Raw genomic sequence first — 20,489 nt, 5'->3', positions numbered from 1 at the left:
AATATTGATAAAATGTTGCTCTCTGTGATGGTGTAACATAGACATAAACATACATGATCTCTCATTTTACTTTTTTCCCCCATGCATAAACAAGTCAATCTCAGATATTGTCTGTTTTTGTACTACTTTTTAGGAATAATTCTAATAATACCAAAAAATCCTGCCTTCCAAGAAATTCCTGATTATGTGGTTCCAGGCCCCTAAGTCTAGGCCACATATGGTCTGTTACAGCCCTATGCAACAGTCAATGGAGGCCCACTGAGGACAATGCCCAAGCTTCTGCAATGTGTAGCTGAAACACTAAAACCCTATCTGGCCCTCATGGTGCTTACGATGTGTAAGCCCCTTCTGGACAAGTGGCCTGTTAAAAGTCTTTAAGGCCCTGATAAATAAACCCTGTTACTGATGTAAGGTGATGAGGTATGTGATGCACAACTCTCACTAACTTCTTCACATTTCTCTGCACTGGGAACAACTTTATGGCAATGGAAGACTGGTTCTGTAGTCTACTTCTGTGCTACTTCTGTGACTAGTTCTACTATGTTCTAGGCCAGAAGTTGGTAATATTTTGTTTTTATTATTATCATTATTATTTTTTTTTCTTTTTCCAATTTCTGAAACAGTATATGGTTCTAGCACTTTTCTCTTCTAAATCCTAAATTACACATCAATTTACACCTGTCCTTTAAGAGCTTAGAAACAAAAAACTGGTGAGCTGCTTAACATATCGAATTTCTGTCAGTCACTCATGTAACTTGCCCCAGGAGCACCCAGTGACCTTGATGTTAATGATAGCTGAGAAGGACCTCCAAATTACTTTGAAAATTGATGTAGAGATGAGAGTTAAATAAAAGCTAAAATAAAACTAATACAAGACAACAAAGCTAAAACAAGATGAGCAGCATGGCAACACTAAGCTTAGGTTGAGAGGTGCACAGTCCTACCTACTACTCAGGCAAGTGAAGGGGCTCCTTTTAGTCTGATGGTGCTGACGTAAGTCAAAATTGCAGAACTATCACAACAAAAGCTCAGCCACAGCTAAATCATGCTTCTAAAATAAAAACAAGCTTATTTAATATTTAGCTTTTACATATCTCAGAGACTAAATAGTTTGAAAACATATTTTTGGACACCTTTTACTTTTTCCATAATTCTCAGTTTCTCAATTCGCACTTTTTGAACTAGTCCTAGACCTTTTTATACAATCACCTTGTAATAGGTTTGAAATGGGGGTTTTCTTACTCAGATGACTCACTTCACTACAGTGGCTACCATGGCTGTAACCAGCCATTAGGACACCTAACAGAAACAATAGTTGCATGTTCTGTCAAAAGAATATCAAATATGCAGTCAGTGGTACCAACACCTCTAGCTCTCTTGCTCTCACACAGCTTGTGTTTATTTATGTTTTCTCTTCAGAGGCTCTTGAGGGTAATTGTAGTTTTCCATTCCATTGTTAGTTTTGTTCATTTGCTGCTCATTGATTTATCCATAGGTCACAAATTATATCACTGCAATCAGGCTTCAGCCTCAAAGTCTGACACCTTTCTGGTGCAGAATAACATTTTGTAAAATTAGTTGTACTCCAAACAAGAGTATGTGAGTGGTGCAGAGTGGGTGAGGAGTGGTGAGTGGAGTGGAATATGTTAGCCCAGAGCACAGATTGGCTTTTTTTCCTTTTTCTTTTTCAGAAAGTCAGCATATCTGTGTTTTCTCTCATTCTGAAATTATTCCAATACTGCTATATCTCATGAGCCAGTGCCCCCCCTCCCCCTACACACACACACAATGACTGCATCGGTGGGACATGTGTCATGTGGCAGCATGATTACTACAGCGTGAACATGTTAGCCTTGTACGTAGGCCAGAAGTATACTCAATGCAAGTATATGTAAATGTAAATGGCAAGGCCTGACCAGCACATTGCAAATGCATAGTCCTTTTGTTCAAATTTAATGTGTATTCTTACATTACTGTGGTAGTTAAAACAGTACTCAGGAGAGGGGGAAAAAGAGGACAAATCAAAATGGGGTCTACTGTCATTCCAACAGTCACAACATGGCTGACCAATGGTTGCCATGGTTTTACTCCCCACAAAGCACAAGTGTTCCACTAAAAATAAAAATCTTGCAGTTGATTAGGATGAACAAAGATGTCTCAGGAATTTTAGTGGGAGAGGATGAGCAAAAAATATCTCTATGCTGGTGACATTTTGATATATATGTCCAAACCAACCCACTCCATCCATGTTCTTTTAGAATGCCTCATCCAACATGGCCATCTCTGGATACAAGGTAAACATCCCCAAATCATCAGCAATGCCGCTAAACATAAATATAATGGATTCAATTAATTAATTAATTTGCTTTCTTACATTAGTGCAAAATGGTTTTAAATATCTGGGCATATTTGTGTGTCCAACACTAAAAGATCTTCATGGCTAAAACTATACCCCACTTATAAGTTCAGTTAAGACAGAACTTAATAACTGGTGCTCTCTTCCCATTTAATTTTTTTCCAGGATAAATGTCTTGAAGATCAAAATTCTTCCACAATTTTTCTACCCATTTCAATCTATACCATGCTATCTAGACGCTTCCTTTTTTGCAGATCTCAATAAATTTTTCTCCAGGTTTATGAGGAATCGTAAGAGACCCAGAATCAAATTTACAAATTTAATGAAACCAATACATAGAGGTGGAGCTGGCATACCTAATTTTCAGATATATCACTGGGCTGCTCAGATAAAGAATATGTTCAGTTGGTGTGGTAATGATTGGAGGGAATCTTAAAAATCAGACTTTTTTAAATACCTACAATTACATCATTTTCTCAAAAAGAAGCAGGTAAACTGAGAATAGAGCTGATTGAGATAGAGCTTCTGGATGGGCACTGTGGCCTGAAAGGACTTGTATCAAAATATATAACTTATTGTCTGGTGTATGTACATCCTTTCTACCCTATCTGAGGGGTATGTGGGAGCGAGATCTGGGCATGAATATAAGTGATGATGATTGGAAATTCATTTGGGAAGGCATAGAGCCTAGAGTATGCTCAACATCTCTTCATGAAATTCATTTTATCAATAAGACTTATCTTATGCCTGTTTGCCTCCAAAAGATCTCCTCAGATTGTTCAAATCCTTGCTTCAAATGTAAACAGGTTAGAGGTGCACCATTTTGCACCGTTTTGGTCCTGTGACAAGATACAATTTTATTGGAAGTAGATCCACCGTGAACTTGAAAAAGTATTGAAGGCTCGTCTAGTCTTCTCTCCTGCTTTCTTCCTTTTATACTTTAATATGGAATCTGTACTTGATTATAAAACAAAGCACCTGGTTTTTTACATTAGCATCTTTGGCCAAGAAATGTATTTTCCCCTGCCTCCTTCACGTTATCATGTCCACTGTTAACCATGAGTATGTATGTCCCAAAGTAACTGTATCTACAAACCTGACTGTGTTTGCAAATAAAATGTTAATTACAAAAATCTTGAAGTTTACTCCCTGTGAAGTGCAGGACTAATCACTATCTGTGCAATCACTGTGAAAAAATCAGTGATTACAATAGCCATCTATTTGCAGCGAAAACAAAACTCCTCCATCTTTAGGAACAAATCTAGGAACCAAAATAGGATATACTGGTATGGCATCCAGTTACCTTGTGTTCATACTTTCAGCAACTTTTCTCTTCCTGTTGCCCAAATTGCTGATTACTAATTGCCTGTAGACATTCCAGTTGTTGTCATAGCACAGAAATCAGATGCCTTCTCTAAATAAAAATGTAATTCCTTGAGAAAAATTGCCTATAAATAGTAATGCATCACTGTCTATGCAGTCAGTATGTGAAACAATCCGTGTTTTGTCACTGCAATCACCGCCATCATTCCTCTGTCTCTAGTAGGAACAAATATCTATGCACCCAATAGGGAGCATAACGTTTCACAACAGTGAAGATAAAGCACATACCATTCTACTCACTTCTGATTGGTAATTGCCACATCACTTCTAATTTTCATGATGTTAAACTTTGCTTAACTTTGTAGTGCTGCTAAATCCACCCACTTCAAATTGCCAACATTTGCTGTCACAGGAAATCTCACTGAAAATGAAAGAGTTCTGCTGCTTTGCATCATTGCCTGTGTAAATGTAGGGTTAGAATGCCACAATGCATGAAACCATGTCCGTATAGCTCAAAGTGTCTGCGTTTATGTACTAGCATGAAGTATGTTTCTGGCCATACAGCTGTGAAATGGTAAAGTAAGCAAGTTCCACAGAGACCCATTTTCCAAATGGGTAAATAGTAAAATAATTAAATAATTTAAATTAAAAAAAAAAATCATGGTACATTTGTTCACCCTCTGGAACATTTTGCTGTGTGAATGGCAAATCTTTTACAGGATGTTAACTACACTGAGCAAAAGCATGGAAGCACTTCGTTTTTAATGATCTTCACAACAAATCATTCAACAAATGGATAAAGTAACTTTATGAGACAGCGTTTCCCTTTGATTATCTTTAAAAAGTAAAAGTTTTGTTTGTGAATTTGCAGACAACCTTTTACAAAAATAAGAGTCAGTATTTTTTGATTCAGCATGTATAGCTGTAACAGTTGAAAAACTGCCAAATATTCTCTTTTTTGCCCAGGAGTATATTTGGTTTGATAATGATCATGAATTAAAGTATCTGTGCATTTAAAACTTTTATGCAGCTTTCTGTTTCATTTTCATTACTTGGCTCATTTCACAGTATTTTCTTGCATGGTGCATATGTGGGGCAGTTGTAATTCTGTGAGGCTCTGTTGCTCTGCTCATGGAGGCTGTGTTAAAGCTCTGACCAATTAACATAAGCGGCAAAATTAAGCAACACATTCTGTGCCACTCACACCATGCAGAGGTTGTATGTGAGTCTTGTGTCATCCAGTTTGCTGCACCAATGATTTATCAAAATTATGTGCATTAGTTTACCCTCAGCACTTGTGATATGGCCTTCATTTCAAGGCTATAGCTACCAAAAATGCCTACCTAGTGCAGAGTTGTTTTTTTTAATGGCCTTAAATTGTATAATACATAAAATGCAGACATTTCAAGACCATATTTTTAAGACATTAGAAGTATCATAAAAATTAAACATATCGAGTGAACATGGAGCTGGTTTGTGCGAGTGTGCAAGGACTGGGAAATAGAAAACCTGGAGCACAGTTGGAGTGGAGTGATTACAGAAGATTTTGAGCAAGGAGCTCAAATGCCTGCCACTTCACTCCACTCACATACTCAACTTCGTACCCTCCCAGACCGGATGAATCTGATGAATGTGAAACCTATTGAATATCATGTCTTCTGAGGATGTAAGAGGTATATTTACTATTGTCATCATATCTTCATTAATATAATGTTGGTTCTGCATTTGAAACCAAAACCTTGGGCTGGACTGTTGGCCTGTGTGTGACATTAATATGCATCTGACCTGACACCTCTTTTAATAACTATTTCAGGCTTTTAAAAGCTCAGTGCTCTGACACTATATTTTAGAGTATTTTTCCTCCTGACTCAGTAATTGTACTTCTTTCAATTCTTTTAAAAAAATTAATACTTCAGTTTTGAATATAAGGTAACCTAATTTACTTAAAAAGCTGGTTACATATTTAATGGCAAGTGTGCTGATCTTCATAAAACAGGCATTGACTATAAAAATAGCTACATACCTGAAAATGCTGACAAGCACTTTTGGGGCAATAATTAAGAAATTTAAAACAACCTGAGCTGCAGTGAACCTTCTTGGAAGAGGACACAAGTGTCCCAGTACACAATGAGGAGGAAGACTGCACCATTTTGGGGTCCTCAAACTATAATATGATGTCACCTCTATGCCAAAAAGTATTTGGAAGGAGTACCAGATGAGACTTTTTTCAATCGAACCACAAACATAAGCACTTGGAGTTTGCTAGATACTATTATTTTGATTGGAACCAGGTCCTATAGTCAGACAAATCAAAAACAGAACTTTTTCCACACACCTAAGGTGAATTTGGCATAAAGGATGGTCCAGTGGAAAAGAAACCCATCCCCATTGTTAAGTTGGGTGGAACATCTGTTGGTATGTTATGATATGGTATGTATGTTATGGGCTAGTTTTTTCTCCAAAAAACCCTGGGAAGCCAGTTAAGATATAAAGTGCCAGGATATTTGTGTGTGAATCTAAGTGATTTTTTTGTAGATCTAGGTGTTTTGGATCAACATCCTGTTGGAAAATTCAACCTCCACCCAGTTGGGTTAAATGATAATAGAAACAAGATTTTGGCATGGCTATCACAGTTTACTGACCATTTATCAGTTCAGAGCAGCCGTTTACACATTTAATTTTCAGTCAAAATTGCATTTAAGTACAAACTTTAGTGCAATCTAAATAAAGAAGATCAGATATAATATCTAAGAGATAATCCTCTTGAATAAGGAGTGTGAGAGTCAAAGAGTGGACATACCAAATACTGAAAAATGTTATATTTATTAGTTGAGGCATCTGTGTCACTTTCTCTTAAATGTGTTCTTAGCTTTTTTTTCTTGACACTAAAAAAAAATTAATAAATTGTAGAAAAAGAAAGGATGGTCACTGACTTATGCATAGCATTGTATACTTTCCTGTATCATTTTTAAAATCAAGTACATTTAAAATACAAAAGAACTTTTGTACATAAAATCAAATGGAAATATAAACTTTTACGATACCTTTACCCAAGTAATAATTTACCAATGCTACTTTCACTTCAGTTAAGTATTTTTGAATATCAGCACTGGTATTTTTTCCTTTAGCTAACAGAATCAAAATCACTTTGGTGTGAGGAAAAAATATCAAAATTTAATGCTTATAATTTGAGTTCTTTAATGGAAGTTACATTACTTGGCAATTATGCTTCATGGTAAAGTTACAAATTAAATTAATGTCTGTCAATTACATTTATACTTACATTTATGCATTTTCACTCTTTATTTATTTAAAGCTGTACTATGTAAGGTTTGTTTGTTTAAAACTGAAAGGATTTACATTACTGAGTCCAGAGGAATCTGCTAAAATACAGTGTTCTTGTGCAGCTGTATGCCTCCCTGTAAAGCCTGAAATATTCATATAAAACTCTGAGCTGTCTGCAATGCTGGTGGCTCGTTTCTGACAGTGTTAATCTGCACAGTGCTGAAAGTTAGTGAAAAGAAGCACAGCATTATTGCTGCAGACATCAGAAGGACAGACCCAGTTGCTCCCTCCGGCTTCACCCTTGGTCAAAGCAAAGAAACATGAAACTGAAGGAAGCAAGTAAGCTAAAAGGGAGTGCGACAGACCTAAGACCAGAATCAACATTGGCTTGGCTTTTCAGAGGTGGTGACAGGTCCATAACCTGAAGGGACTCAGGAGTGATGATGAATTGGCTTTTGAATTACAGGAGAGGTAAGGTATACTAGTTGTCTGCTAGTTAGCATCCGAAAATTGCCTGCCAGATTATTACTCTTGTGGAATTTAATGTTACCCTTGTAACATAATGCAATGTACCCTTGTAACTGTGAAGTTGTTTTAGCTGTACAGTTAATGTAAACTGGTTAGATCGCAAATGGTATCCGGTTACTTTGCTAATTTTTGCTTCTGGTAAATTATGTCCTCTGTTGTTTGAGAAACCAGTCTAGCAATTATTTTCAGATATTTTCCAGTATTACGGTATGTCTCCTTTTGTAAATGCACGCAAATATAAAACATACTGGGCTAACATGACTAAATAGATATCTAACTGTATAACTGCATAATATTTGACTGAATGGAGGCTTACATAACTAATGGACACGTCCTATCCAGCTGTCATACGAATAGTTATGTAAATATTAGTCAGTTATCTGTCAACTGTAGTGAAGCAAGTAACATATTCATTATCCAAAATTGTGAGCAGCACATTCTCACCAGCAGAGCAGCACTGCCTGGGGCACTGGGGGGTTAAGTGCCTTGCCCAAACAACCAGGTATATCAATCATTCCTGGGATTCAAACCGTTGAAAGTTCCAGATGCAGGTTTAACACTACTACCACTATGTTACTGACCATTTAGTAATTGCTATTCATATTTCGGTATCAAGAAAAAACAGGAAGCATATATTTAACATTTTTCAGGGTTTAGTGAGTTTACCCCTATTTTGACACATGTAAAGTTGTGTGGTGTTGAGGACATTGTTTGAGAACACCAACAGTTTCTTGGTTTGGTTTGTAAATTTTACTATTTTGACTGGAAATTAAACAAATGAAATGGTCTCTGAGTTATACACAAAACTGTATGTTTAACATACCATTACTAACAATATAGACACAGTGAAAAAAACTGCACGGAGTCACCTTCACAGTGAAGATCCTCAAACTGTAGTCATCTGCCTGGATAACTTGTTTGACAGTGATCTGAATGCCTTCCCAGATGACAGTGTCTTCTGGCCAGTATTCTGCGCATTTCTGCCTCACACACACACACACACACACACACACACACACACACACACACACACACACACACTTAAAATTACCACACACACTTAAAATGACCTCTTTCAAATGCCAAATTACTGTTCATATAAAATTATACAAATTAAAAGCAGTTAAGATTAAGTAATGTGCTACTTAATTCAGAACACCTAAAACAATTTTCTAAATGTTATGTTACAGAGTTTTTAATTGACTGCCTTGAGTTTCACACAGAAACCCTCCAGCTGCCCATTTGATGTTTAAATTTGGATTTCAATTAACTTGATGGAACTGAATGCGAGCTGAAGGAAAGCTGATTTATTGGCACAATCCAACCAAAGACAAGCAACGAAGGCTTGTGTATACATGATGTAGAGCTAGACTAGGAAGATGATCACAACCAGAGACCAGGACAGAGTCATGACCAGAGACAAGGGTTGTATGGCATTGTTCTAATTTAGTGTTTCTTATTTCTGCTGTAGAACCCAACAATGTAATAATTCCCCAACAATGTAATAATGGGAAGAAATGTAATAAAGGTTTGCACTTGGTAAAAGTGTAACAAAACCCAATAATGTAATTTGTAATGTAACTTGCTCAATGATGTCATAATGGAAAATGTAACATTACAGGTTGACCAGGTGTAATACTTTATTACATTAATGGAAGCATCACTGCTTGGAAGTCCTCTTCTTGCATTTTGCTCTAAATTGACTGATTTACTGTTTTTCTCTATCACAAATATAGTTTCTTTCATCTGATTCTCATAAGACTTTATTACTTTGTCCAGACTAGGCAAGTTATAGTTGTATGCTGGGCCAGTCTTTCATGAACTATTAAAAGCGGAGGGTCGTTGTAAATGAAAAATGAACTCTTCTCAGACTTTCTCTCTTCAATGCTCCTCTCGTTCTAGGCTGGGTTGATTCCTGTGTACAGCACAAAAGCACTGTAGCCGACCTTTGGTAACTCTGTTTTAAAGTGTCACCATCATCCATAATATAATAGAACTGAAGCAAAAACGATCCACAAATATAATATATTTCCAATAATATAATAAGGTATTACATATAGTCAGCCTGAAAATGTAATAAATTCCCAATCATGTAATAAGGTACTACATTATTTGTAAAAATTCAGATATTGTATTACATTATTGATAAATTACTACAAAGTTGGGTTCTACACCTGCTGCTGCCATTAAACTACTCTCCACCATCAACACTCATAAAGGCATAAGAGACTTGGAGACCAGCAGCACCACTGACCAGCAGCACCACTGTCTGAGCCACAGGAAACCCAATATACAATAATAATTTTAGTTGATTTTGAAATGAACAAAATCTTAGTAGCTTTGAACATGGCAGCAGCTGTTTGGCTCTAGCATCACCCAAATAGCTGGAGTACTCGGCTAGTCATGTATAACCATTTTAAGAGTTTATTGAGAACAGTGTAAAAAGTAAAAAAGTATGATATGATGGGTGATTATGTGGACAAAAAACAACTTATGCTCAAGTATATTGTTGGGAAAAGAATCTGCTTTTTACTGTTTTGCATTTAGTTTTAGTATCTGTGCATATTATTCTTTGTGTTTAATATGCTTAATGTAGTAAATTTCTGCTGTTGACCTATAATTTCTGAACTTCAGTCATTATTTTACTAAAGTAAAAATACTTTACCATGAGTATGTGTCTATCCCCCTCAGATCTGAATATCATTGTGGAGTAAGTTCATCCTTTCATATAATCATTGAATGGTTCCAGGAACATGACAGCTTCACTGGTGTCCATGGCCCACCAGATCATAATGCTATTGAGCATTTGTGAGATGAGGTGTAACGTTTGTCTGCTGCCTTCCCACTTGCAGGCACTGCACAGTGCACATGGTACAATGCAGTGTCTCCAGCATCTGGTAGAATTCTTACCAGGGACTATTTATGCTGTTCTGAAAGCCAAAGGAGTAACCTAAGGGTAACCCTCATTTACATTGTAGCTGAGCATTGTACTAAAACAAGGGATTGAAATAGTTAGAAACAAGCCATAGGTGCAGATAAAACAAATCTTGAAATTGAGAAGGAGGGATCAAGATACAGCCCAGGTCAAGTAAAGCAAGGATGGAATGAAGCCAAGACTGAGAGGGCATGACAAAAGCATACACATAACACATAATGCTGTTATCTGGCTTCAGAAGCATAGTATTGGCATTAGGCTTGGGGGTGTGGCCAATACAGATGAGGTATGAGGTGGTCTGGATGACTGGCTGAGCAACTGTGCTATAAGAGAAATGACTTCTTCTGTCAAAGCCAAAACAAGAGCTGAAGAGAGAAGGCTGACTGGCCTGGAGTGTAGAAAGTAGCTTTTTAACTTGTTCTGGGAGTACTATAAACTGCCTTGCTATATGCTGAATTGGCAGTACTATTCCAGGTGTTCTGGTACTGTGCTGAAGATGATTTTAACATGAGTTTGTCAAGACGGTTGAAGAATCTTCATCAGATCTAAACTATGTGCCTCTATGCTCCGGCTACAGCGGAGTTTCTGTATACATTTTCTGATTCCTTCTTCCTATCATCTAATCTGATGTCATGTATTTACCTTGGCAACTTGAGTGTGTGGTGTGTGTGTGGTGTGTGTGTGTGTGTGTGTGTGTCTGTTTTATGTATATATACCTAATCCAAATGTGTGTGTCTCACCTCATTTTTCTCCTCAAGATTTGTAATCATGACAATGATTGGGCAGTGTTCTTGCCAAACCATCCTCCAGAAATCTCCTACTGTGTTTACAGTTGGACCCTGTGTGGCAATGTATGCCCTCTCCTTCCCACCATAGCCCTATCACAAACAAACAAACAACAAATGTTAACACGTCATTAAGGCTTCTCAAAAAATCATCACTGTAATTTTAAGAAGAGAAGATAAACAACAGACATAATGAGCAAGTGACTCAATACATACAAAGTAAATAGGACACAAGTGCAAACTATGGTGGTGGGGCTACAAATAAAGCAAAGAAGAAACTAATGGGTAGATAGAGCCAAAATGAGACTTGGCCAGGAATGTAGTCGGGGATGTAGTTAGGATGGGCCAGGACAGGAACACCAAAAAAGCAAACTGCAAGGAATAACAAAATCAAATGAATAATAATAATAAAAAAAATATATAGAATAAAAAAGAATTACAGCTGACACCCTATACTACAGTATTGTGTACTTTAAATTTTATCTTAACTACAACACGACAGCAGTCAAAAGGACATCATGTTTGTGTTTCTTTATGGGCTTATCTGTTTTAATAAAAAAAAAAATTCATAGCACATTTGGTGAGCATCAACACGAGTGGTTTACACTGTTGCAATGACGGGCATCTATAACGTTGTAAAAGCACACTGCCCTTCAGAACTGTTGGCAGCGTCAGTAAATGCACGCAAGAAAAAAAGAGAAAAATGATGCTTATTGTTTATCAGCTTAATATTACACTACAAATATGAAAGAAATAGTCAAAAATTCTTTGTATGTATATCCATCTAGAAGGTCCCACTTGTGAAAGTTAAAAAAAAAAAAGTATATATTTTCAGATCAATTATATTTTCCAGTATACTTTCATTAGTATAATAGATATGTTGTTGAAAAGGTATTTTTTTAACTAATTGTGTATTTAGGTGTGACAGCCAATGATATTCTATGAATCTGAGGATAATTTATGTAATTATTAAATGCATTTCATTGTCCAGCATAATACGTTGGAAATAGACACCTGAAATCTTTCAAAACTTGCAAAAAAAAAAAAACATATATTGTTGCAAACTGAGCATTCAGAAATGTTATTTCTGTCTAAGACACTGGTCTGTAATATAGATAATATTAGACATAAATCTATATAATACGTAACATAGCTTTTGTAATGTTAAACAACATATAAAATGTTGAAACTGAGAACTTTAATTGTGTCCTCTGGGATAAAGACCACTCAGCTTGTTATCACTGCACAGTTCAAAAGCCAGCATTCATGATAGTATGGGGTACATTAGTGCGCATGGCATGGGTGACTTCTGTGAAGGCACTATAAATGCTGAACGATTTACATGTTTTGGCAACATATGCTGCCATCCAGGCGACATCTTTTTCAAGGAAGGTTCTGCTTATTTCAGCAAGACAATGACAAACCACATTCTGCACATATAACAACAGTTTATGGCCTAAATTGGCCTGCCTGCAGTCCAGACATGTCACCCATGAAAACATCTGGCACATTATGAATTGAAAAATACAACAACGGAGACCCCGAACTGTTGAGTACCTGAAATCCTGTATCAGTAAAGAATGAGAAAACATTTTACTTTCAAATCTCCTCAGTTCCCAAATGCTTAGAGTGCTGTTAAATGGGTGATAAAACACAGTGGTCAACATCCTCCAGCTCAACTTTTTTGGAAGGTGTTGTTGCCATCAAAAATTCAAAATGGCCATATATTGTTTAAATAAAACAAATAATAATAACATTTCTTGGTTTCAACTTCTTATGTTGTCTTTGTAGTATTTCCTTTATAAATAAGGTTTACATGATTTACATTTCATTGCATTTTATTTACATTCTGCAGAGTGTCCCAACATTTTTGGAAATGGGATTCTATTTAATATATCAGGAGACCTTCCTGGAGAAGTCCAGGTAGTTTCGAGAGTTCAGAAATTACATGCAACTGTACATACTATAAACACAGAAAAACTCTTATTATGATAGGGATAATGAATGTGTGTTTACTTTTCAAAAACTATCACATGCACCTGAGCTAAAATATCTAGTTTACTGGACACTGAATATTATGCACAGATTATTTTTGTTTATATATTTATTAATTACAGTGGGGAAAAAAGTATTTAGTCAGTCACCAATTGTGCAAGTTCTCCCACTTAAAAAGATGAGAGAGTCCTGTAATTGACATCATAGGTAGACCTCAACTATGAGAGACAAAATGAGGAAAGAAAATTCAGAAAATCACACTTGTCTGAATTTTAAAGAATTTATTTGCAAATAATGGTGGAAAATAAGTATTTGGTCAATAACAAAAGTTCATCTCAATACTTTGTTATATATTCTTTGTTGGCAATGACAGAGGTCAAATGTTTTCTGTAAGTCTTTACAAGGTTGGCACACACCGATGCTGGTATGTTGACCCATTCCTCCATGCAGATCTCCTGTAGAGCAGTGATGTTTTGGGGCTGTCGGCTGGCAACATGGATTTTCAACTCCCTCCAAAGGTTTTCTATGGGGTTGAGATCTGGAGACTGGCTAGGCCACTCCAGGACCTTGAAATGCTTCTTACGAAGCCACTCCTTTGTTGCCCTGGCAGTGTGCTTGGGATCATTGTCATTATGAAACACCCAGCCACGTTTCATCTTCAATGCCCTTGCTGATGGAAGGAGGTTTGCACTCAAAATCTCACAATTCATGGCCCCATTCATTCTTTCATGTACACAGACCAGTCGCCCTGGTCCATTTGCAGAGAAACAGCCCCAAAGCATGATGTTGCCACCCCCATGCTTCACAGTTGGTATGGTGTTCTTTGGATGCAACTCTGCATTCACTCTCCTCCAAACACCACGAGTTGTGTTTGTACCAAACAGTTCTACTTTGGTTTCATCTGACCACATGACATTCTCCCAATACTCTTCCGGAACATCCAAATGCTCTCTAGCAAACTTCAGATGCGCCCGGATATGTACTGGGTTAAGCAGGGGGACACGTCTGGCACTGCAAGATCTGAGTCCCTGGCGGCGTAGTGTGTTACTGACAGTAGCCTTTGTTTGTTGGTCCCAGCTTTCTGCAAGTTATTCACTAGGTCCCACCGTGTGGTTCTGGGGTTTTTTGCTCACAGTTCTTGTGATCGTTTTTTAACCCACGGGCTGAGAATTTGCGTGGAACCCCTGATCGAGGGAGATTAGCAGTGGTCTTGTAGGTCTTCCATTTTCTGATTATTGCTTCCACAATCATCTCCATGGACATCCACATCTCATCAGACTCTATCTGATCCTCTGCACCTTCAATCTAGCAAATCTGTACTTACACATACAGATTGCCATCTTGTACATCTTGTATCCGTATCTCATTAATCTGGAAGATTTCAGCATTTTATCCCTGCGCACCTGCATCTCATTTATTATCTACTTCACACTAACTGCACATACGGAATGTGTACAGCAGCACATTTCATAGTTTTATTTCATAACGTATTATTGTACAACTGTACATTGGAATAGTGGAAGGCTAGTATATGTGCAGATTGTACATTTTGTACAGTGTCCTTGAGTGTCGAGAAAGGTGCTTTTAAATTAAATAATTATTATTAATTAATTAAGAGACCCTTATTAGTCCCACAACGGAGAAATTTCACCTCTGCATTTAACCCATCTGTGAAGAGAAACACCACATACACTCTAGTGAGCACACACACACTAGGGGGCAGTGAGCACACTTGCCCAGAGCGGTGGGCAGCCCAATCCACAGCATCCAGGGAGCAGTTGGGGGGAGCTTGCTCAAGGACACCTCAGTCATGTGCTGTCGGCTCTAGAGATCGAACTGGCGACCTTCCGGTCACAAGGCTGGATCCTTAACCTCCAGCCCACGACTGCCCCATTATTAATTATTATTATTGTGTATATGTATATATTCAGAGTCGGTGTGTATATGTTCTTAGGGGCTACGCACCTAAACTTTTCACTCACTTTCTACCTGTCTAAATGTGATGTTACAATAAACCATTGAGCCATCAGCTCAGCTGCTAATATGCTATCTGAATTGTACAGATTTAGCAGAATTAAGCCAGGTAAAAGCCACTTCTAATGCTAGCTAATACTACATTCCCAAACAAGGACCCCATCTGCTGGTTTTACCAGTTGGCTAACACACAGATACCAGCAATCATCGGTAGCTTACGGTTGGCTCTGCTGCTGGCCCTGCCCTGATGGGACGACATTTTAATGGTAATACATTTTTGGTAATACATTTTAATTTAAAGCTACTCATAAATCATCAATAACCAAAATATTTAGTAAATGAAAATATTAATCAATTAATACTAGTATACCAAATGGCAAATTAAAATCAAAGTATTGAATTTGAATTTTTGTTTAGAGCTTCATTTGTGTTATATATGAGTTTTTAATGTAAACATACAAATACTTTGCCATTTCACAAATTACATTTTCATTTTAATTTTGATACTGATATGCTTCCACATATGCCAAGGGAATAAATGGTTGTTAAGAGTTAGCACAAAGTTTGAAAAGAGAATTTACAACACTCTGGAACTGTCATCAGCTAACGACAGCTAAGCTAATGACAATTATTGATGAATTGTTGATATTTAAGGCCAAAGGATTTAATTAAGCTTTAAGAGATTTAGAGGAAAGGGAGTACCTTTATACGTGCTTCTATTAGACTTTTAAAAAAAGTTATTAAGCAACTGTCACTAACATTTGCAGAAAATATTAGTTTTAAAAACATTTTGCTGCTGAGGTTGTGACTACTTCTTTTTACTTCAAAATATGAAATTAGGTCACAGGTGCCCAAATAGTTGCATACAACTGTAAGATGGTACTATAGTTGTAAATGAAAGAGAGCTCAGCCCTTCTGGATGTCCACACCTTCTTAAATCTACCTCTAATGTAAAGAGATGAAACAGGCACAGATGTAGGGTTACAATAGGTACAATATGGACAGTTATGCAGCCAGGCAAGAACACAGAAATATGACAAAGCCGAATAAGCCCTACAATGCACACAAAGCACAAGAAGATGAATTTGGCAGATGTGGAGATCAAACATATAGTGAACACTCTGTCATATCCAGTGGTGGACAGTAACAAAGTAAATGTAATTCATTACTGTACTTAAGTACTTTTTTCCTTGTATCTATACTTTACTGAAGTTTTTCCATTTTGGGCAACTTTTTACTTTCAATCCACAACATTTCAAATTCAAATATCTTACTTTTTACTCCACTACATTATGAAAAATCTGTCATTCCTTTTGGTTTATGTGTGTATAAAAATGTAACATGTCAAAATGAAAGAAGCGCGAAGCAACCACACCAATCAGGGCACAGCATGCACTTTGTGTTGAGCTTGTTTTGACCTGTTGCCCATAACGACCCAGTGCAAACACACGGTTCAATGTCATTTTTTTTTTATTTTATTTTAAAACCTATATGGATGGAACTAAACCTAGATGGAACTAACATAACTTTATGTAAATAGACCACAATATAGAAATATGGCATGCTTCTTTTTTCTGAATTTACACTATAATTATTTATAGTAATTTTATTATTTTAGAGTAAATTCGTTTTGGCTAATTTATACATTTACAGAGACCTACAGATGCAGTATAGTTGTGAGGGTGAAGGAGTCGCAGATGAACGCAGATATGAAATAAGCGTGTTTTTTAATGATGTTAAAGTAAAGGAATCAGGCCCTTGGGGGCAGTGAGGGGCTACCTGAGGACTGGGAAACTACAACTAAGGTGGTGAGAGAAACTGGCAAAAATGTGTTGGGTGTTTCGTCTGGTCAGAGGAAAGAAGACAAGGAAAGTTGGTGGTGGAATGAGGAGGTCCAGGAGAGTATTCAGAAGAAGAAGGCAGCTAAGAAAAAGTGGGATAACCAGAGAGATGAAGGAAGTAGGCAGGAGTACTGTGAGGCTAGTCGCATAGCGAAAAGAATGGTGGAAAAGGCAAAGGCTCAGACCTATGATGAGCTGAATGAGAGGCTGGACAGTAAAGAAGGAGTAAAGGACTTGTATCATTTGGCTAAACACAGAGATAGAGCTGGAAAGGATGTACAGCAGGTTAGGCCGATAAAGGATAGAGAGGGAAATGTACTAGTGAGTGAACAGAGAGTGTTGAGTAGATGAAAGGAGTACTTTGAAGAACTAATGAATGAGGAAAACGAGAGAGAGAGCAGGACAACGGGGGGAGAGATAGTGGATCAGGAAGTGTAGAGAATTAGTAAGGTGGAAGTGAGGGCAGCTTTAAAAAGGAAGAAGAATGGAAAGGCAGTTGGTCCAGATGACATACCTGTGGAGGTATGGAGATGTTTAGGAAAGAAGGCAGTGGACTTTTTAACCAGGTTGTTTAACAAAATCCTGGAGAGTGAGAGGATGCCTGATGAGTGGAGAAGTACTGAGAAGGAGATGTGCAGAGCTGCAGTAACTACAGAGGTACAAAGTTGATGAGCCACACCATGAAGGTATGGGAAAGAGTTGTTGAAGCAAGGCTAAGGCGAGAGGTTCAGATCAGTGAGCAGCAGTTTGGTTTTATGCCCAGAAAGAGTACCACAGATGCAATTTTTGCGTTGAGAGTGTTGGTAGAGAAGTACAGAGAAGGTCAGAAGGAGCTACATTGTGTTTTTGTGGATCTAGAGAAGGCATATCATAGGGTGCCAAGAGAGGAACTGTGGTACTGTATGAGGAAGTCAGGTGTAGCTGAAAAGTATGTTAGGGTGGTGCAGGACATGTATGAGGATAGTGAGACAGTGGAGAGGTGTGCAGTTGGAGTGACAAATGGTTTCAAGGTGAAGGTAGGGTTACATCAGGGATCAGCTTTGAGCCCCTTCTTGTTTGCAGTGGTGAAGGAAAGGAAAGGTTGACAGATGAGGTCAGGCAGGAGGCTCCATGGACCATAATGTTTGCAGATGACATTGTAATTTGTGGTGAGAATAGAGAGCAGGTGGAAGAGAATCTGGGGAGGTGGAGGCTTGCATTGGAGAGGAGAGGATGAAGGTCAGTAGAGACAAGACAGAATACATGTGTGTGAATGAGAGGGAGGCAGGTGGAAAGGTGAAGATGCAAGAAGTAGAGATCGTAAAGGGGGATGACTTCAAATATCTTGGGTCAACCATCCAGAGCAATGGACAGTGTAGAAAAGAGGTGAAGAAGAGGGTGCAGGCAGGATGGAGTGGGTGGAGATGGGTATCAGGGCTGATGTGTGACAGAAGGATAGCAGCAAGAGTGAAAGGGAAGGTACAAGACAGTAGTGCGTCCTGCTATGATGTATGGTTTGGAGACTGTGGCTCTGTCTAAAAGACAGGAGGCTGAGCTGGAGGTGGCGGAGATGAAGATGCTGAGATTTTCGTTGGGAGTGACAAGGATGGACAGGATTAGAAATGAGCAGATCAGAGGGACAGTGAAGGTGGAGCAGTTTGGAGATAAAGCCAGAGAGGCCAGGTTGAGATGGTTTGTGCTGAGGAGGAATAGTGGATATATTGGTCAAAGAATGTTGGAGATGGAGCTGCTGGGTAGAAGGAGAAGAGGTAGACCTCAGAGAAGGTTTATGGATGTAGTGAAGGTGGACATGGAGATGGTTGGTGTAAAACTAGAGGAGGCAGTAGATAGGGCAAGATGGAGGCAGATGATCTGCTGTGGCGACCCCTAAAGGGAGCAGCCGAAAGACGAAGAAGAAGAAAGTACAGCAATCGACAAAAAGGCAAAACAGAATCATAGTCACAGTCCAGGCTACAGTCAAAAAGGTACAAATCCAAAAGACAGAGGCAGAGGTATCCAAGATAGGGGCAAGGCAAAAAACAAAAGTCATCAAACCAGTACAGAAGTCTTAAGCACATGAAAGCAAAAACGGCACATGAAAAAACGCTCAGTAAGGTTCGGCGGAACAATACTTTGCGTTGTAGTTGCCCAAAGTCACAAATAGTCCAACCTAAGAGTCCCATAACATCAACCTCAGGTGAAAGTCCTTAATCAGGAGACTGTGATCTCCTCCAGGAGTGGGGCGGGGAGTAGGAAGTCATGTGGGACTCCAGAGGATTCTGAGAGATGGAGTCCCTGTCTTGCGTGGTAGAATCCGAGCGCATGACAATAGTAAAGGAAAAATCATTTGTGAACCTGTTTTTAAAGCAAGTTTTTATTAAACTTAAACTTGTAACTAAGTTGCAAATACATCTTAAACAGAAACTTTGCTTGTTCTCAAAAAGTTATTTCAGAGCCACTTGGTTCTACCTAATGGAAATTGTTTGCTTTCAGTGTTTTGTGCTTATGATTATTTTCATAGATATCAGCGTCAGTAATTAATGACATTCTATTAAAATATTGGTTTACCAAGAGTGACAGAGTATTTTGACCTAAAATGTGTTAATGAAGCAAGAGTTTTTTTGACAAAAATGGTAATAGGACATTAGAGTCATAATTAATCTTTTGGTACTTTTACTTTCTATACTTTATCTTCGTTACCTTGGATATCTCTACTTTAACTCAAGTACATGATTTGTGAACTTCATCCAGCACTGGTCATACCTGAGCAGAGGTGAGACCTAAAACCTTGAGCAGCGACTTGAAGTGAGTCTGGTGCTCAAGATAGACTTATCTAAGAAAGCAAGAAACATCACCACTAAGAATTTTTTTATTTTTCTTAAGCAGTGTGTGGGAGCTATACATTGAAAGCAAACAAATTATTTGCATGTTGACAACCCTTTACTAAAGATCTATTTAAGCAGTAATGGCAGTCATACGCGGGTCACACCTTACTAGTAGGCTTAGTTCAGGGGTCGGCAACCGAAATGTTCAGAGCCATTTTGTCGTTTCAACAAAAATGAAACCACCTTAGGAGCCACAACATTTTATCCCATTTAAACAAAGACTTACTGTGCTCTGCTTTATGTCTGCTGTTGTTGCTTTTCTCGCAACAAAGTAAGGACACTTCTGCGAGTTTCTTGTAAAATGTCTCTCAATGTCCTATATTTTACTAGGCTGATGACGCTTTTCATTCACCAGGAGAATGAGAAGCAACTTCAGCTTTGCAAGTTGTTGCAGATTAAATGTATGAGGAATCAAGCTGAGCAATTATAAAAGCAAATAAGTCCATTCATCTCCAAATTACTGATGTTTGTCTTAAATCTTTCTCTGTGCCTTTTCATTGCCTGCATTGCTGTGCGACCAGCAGTCTGTGCATCAGAAAACTGTTAGAACTGTGTGTTATAATGATTTTACAGCAAATGATGATTGTTATTTTACCTAAAAAT

At 37.9% G+C, this 20,489-nt stretch overlaps 1 protein-coding gene across 4 annotated transcripts in view; it reads right to left on the bottom strand.

Moving 5' to 3' along the window:
* ptpn5 (protein tyrosine phosphatase non-receptor type 5) overlaps positions 1-20,489 on the bottom strand; it is a 124,823-nt gene that overhangs the window by 32,006 nt on the left and 72,328 nt on the right. For all 4 annotated transcript variants that reach the window (XM_037534703.1, XM_017709546.2, XM_037534704.1 and 1 more), the window contains 2 exons: positions 11,168-11,305; positions 8,362-8,472 (listed from right to left, as the gene is read on the bottom strand). In XM_037534703.1, the coding sequence (XP_037390600.1) occupies positions 8,362-8,472; positions 11,168-11,305 (249 nt within the window). The remainder of the gene's footprint in view (positions 1-8,361; positions 8,473-11,167; positions 11,306-20,489) is intronic.

The sequence above is a fragment of the Pygocentrus nattereri genome, chromosome 25, assembly GCF_015220715.1.
Source record: "Pygocentrus nattereri isolate fPygNat1 chromosome 25, fPygNat1.pri, whole genome shotgun sequence".
NCBI lineage: Eukaryota > Metazoa > Chordata > Actinopteri > Characiformes > Serrasalmidae > Pygocentrus > Pygocentrus nattereri.
This window is presented reverse-complemented; position numbering and strand designations above follow the sequence as displayed.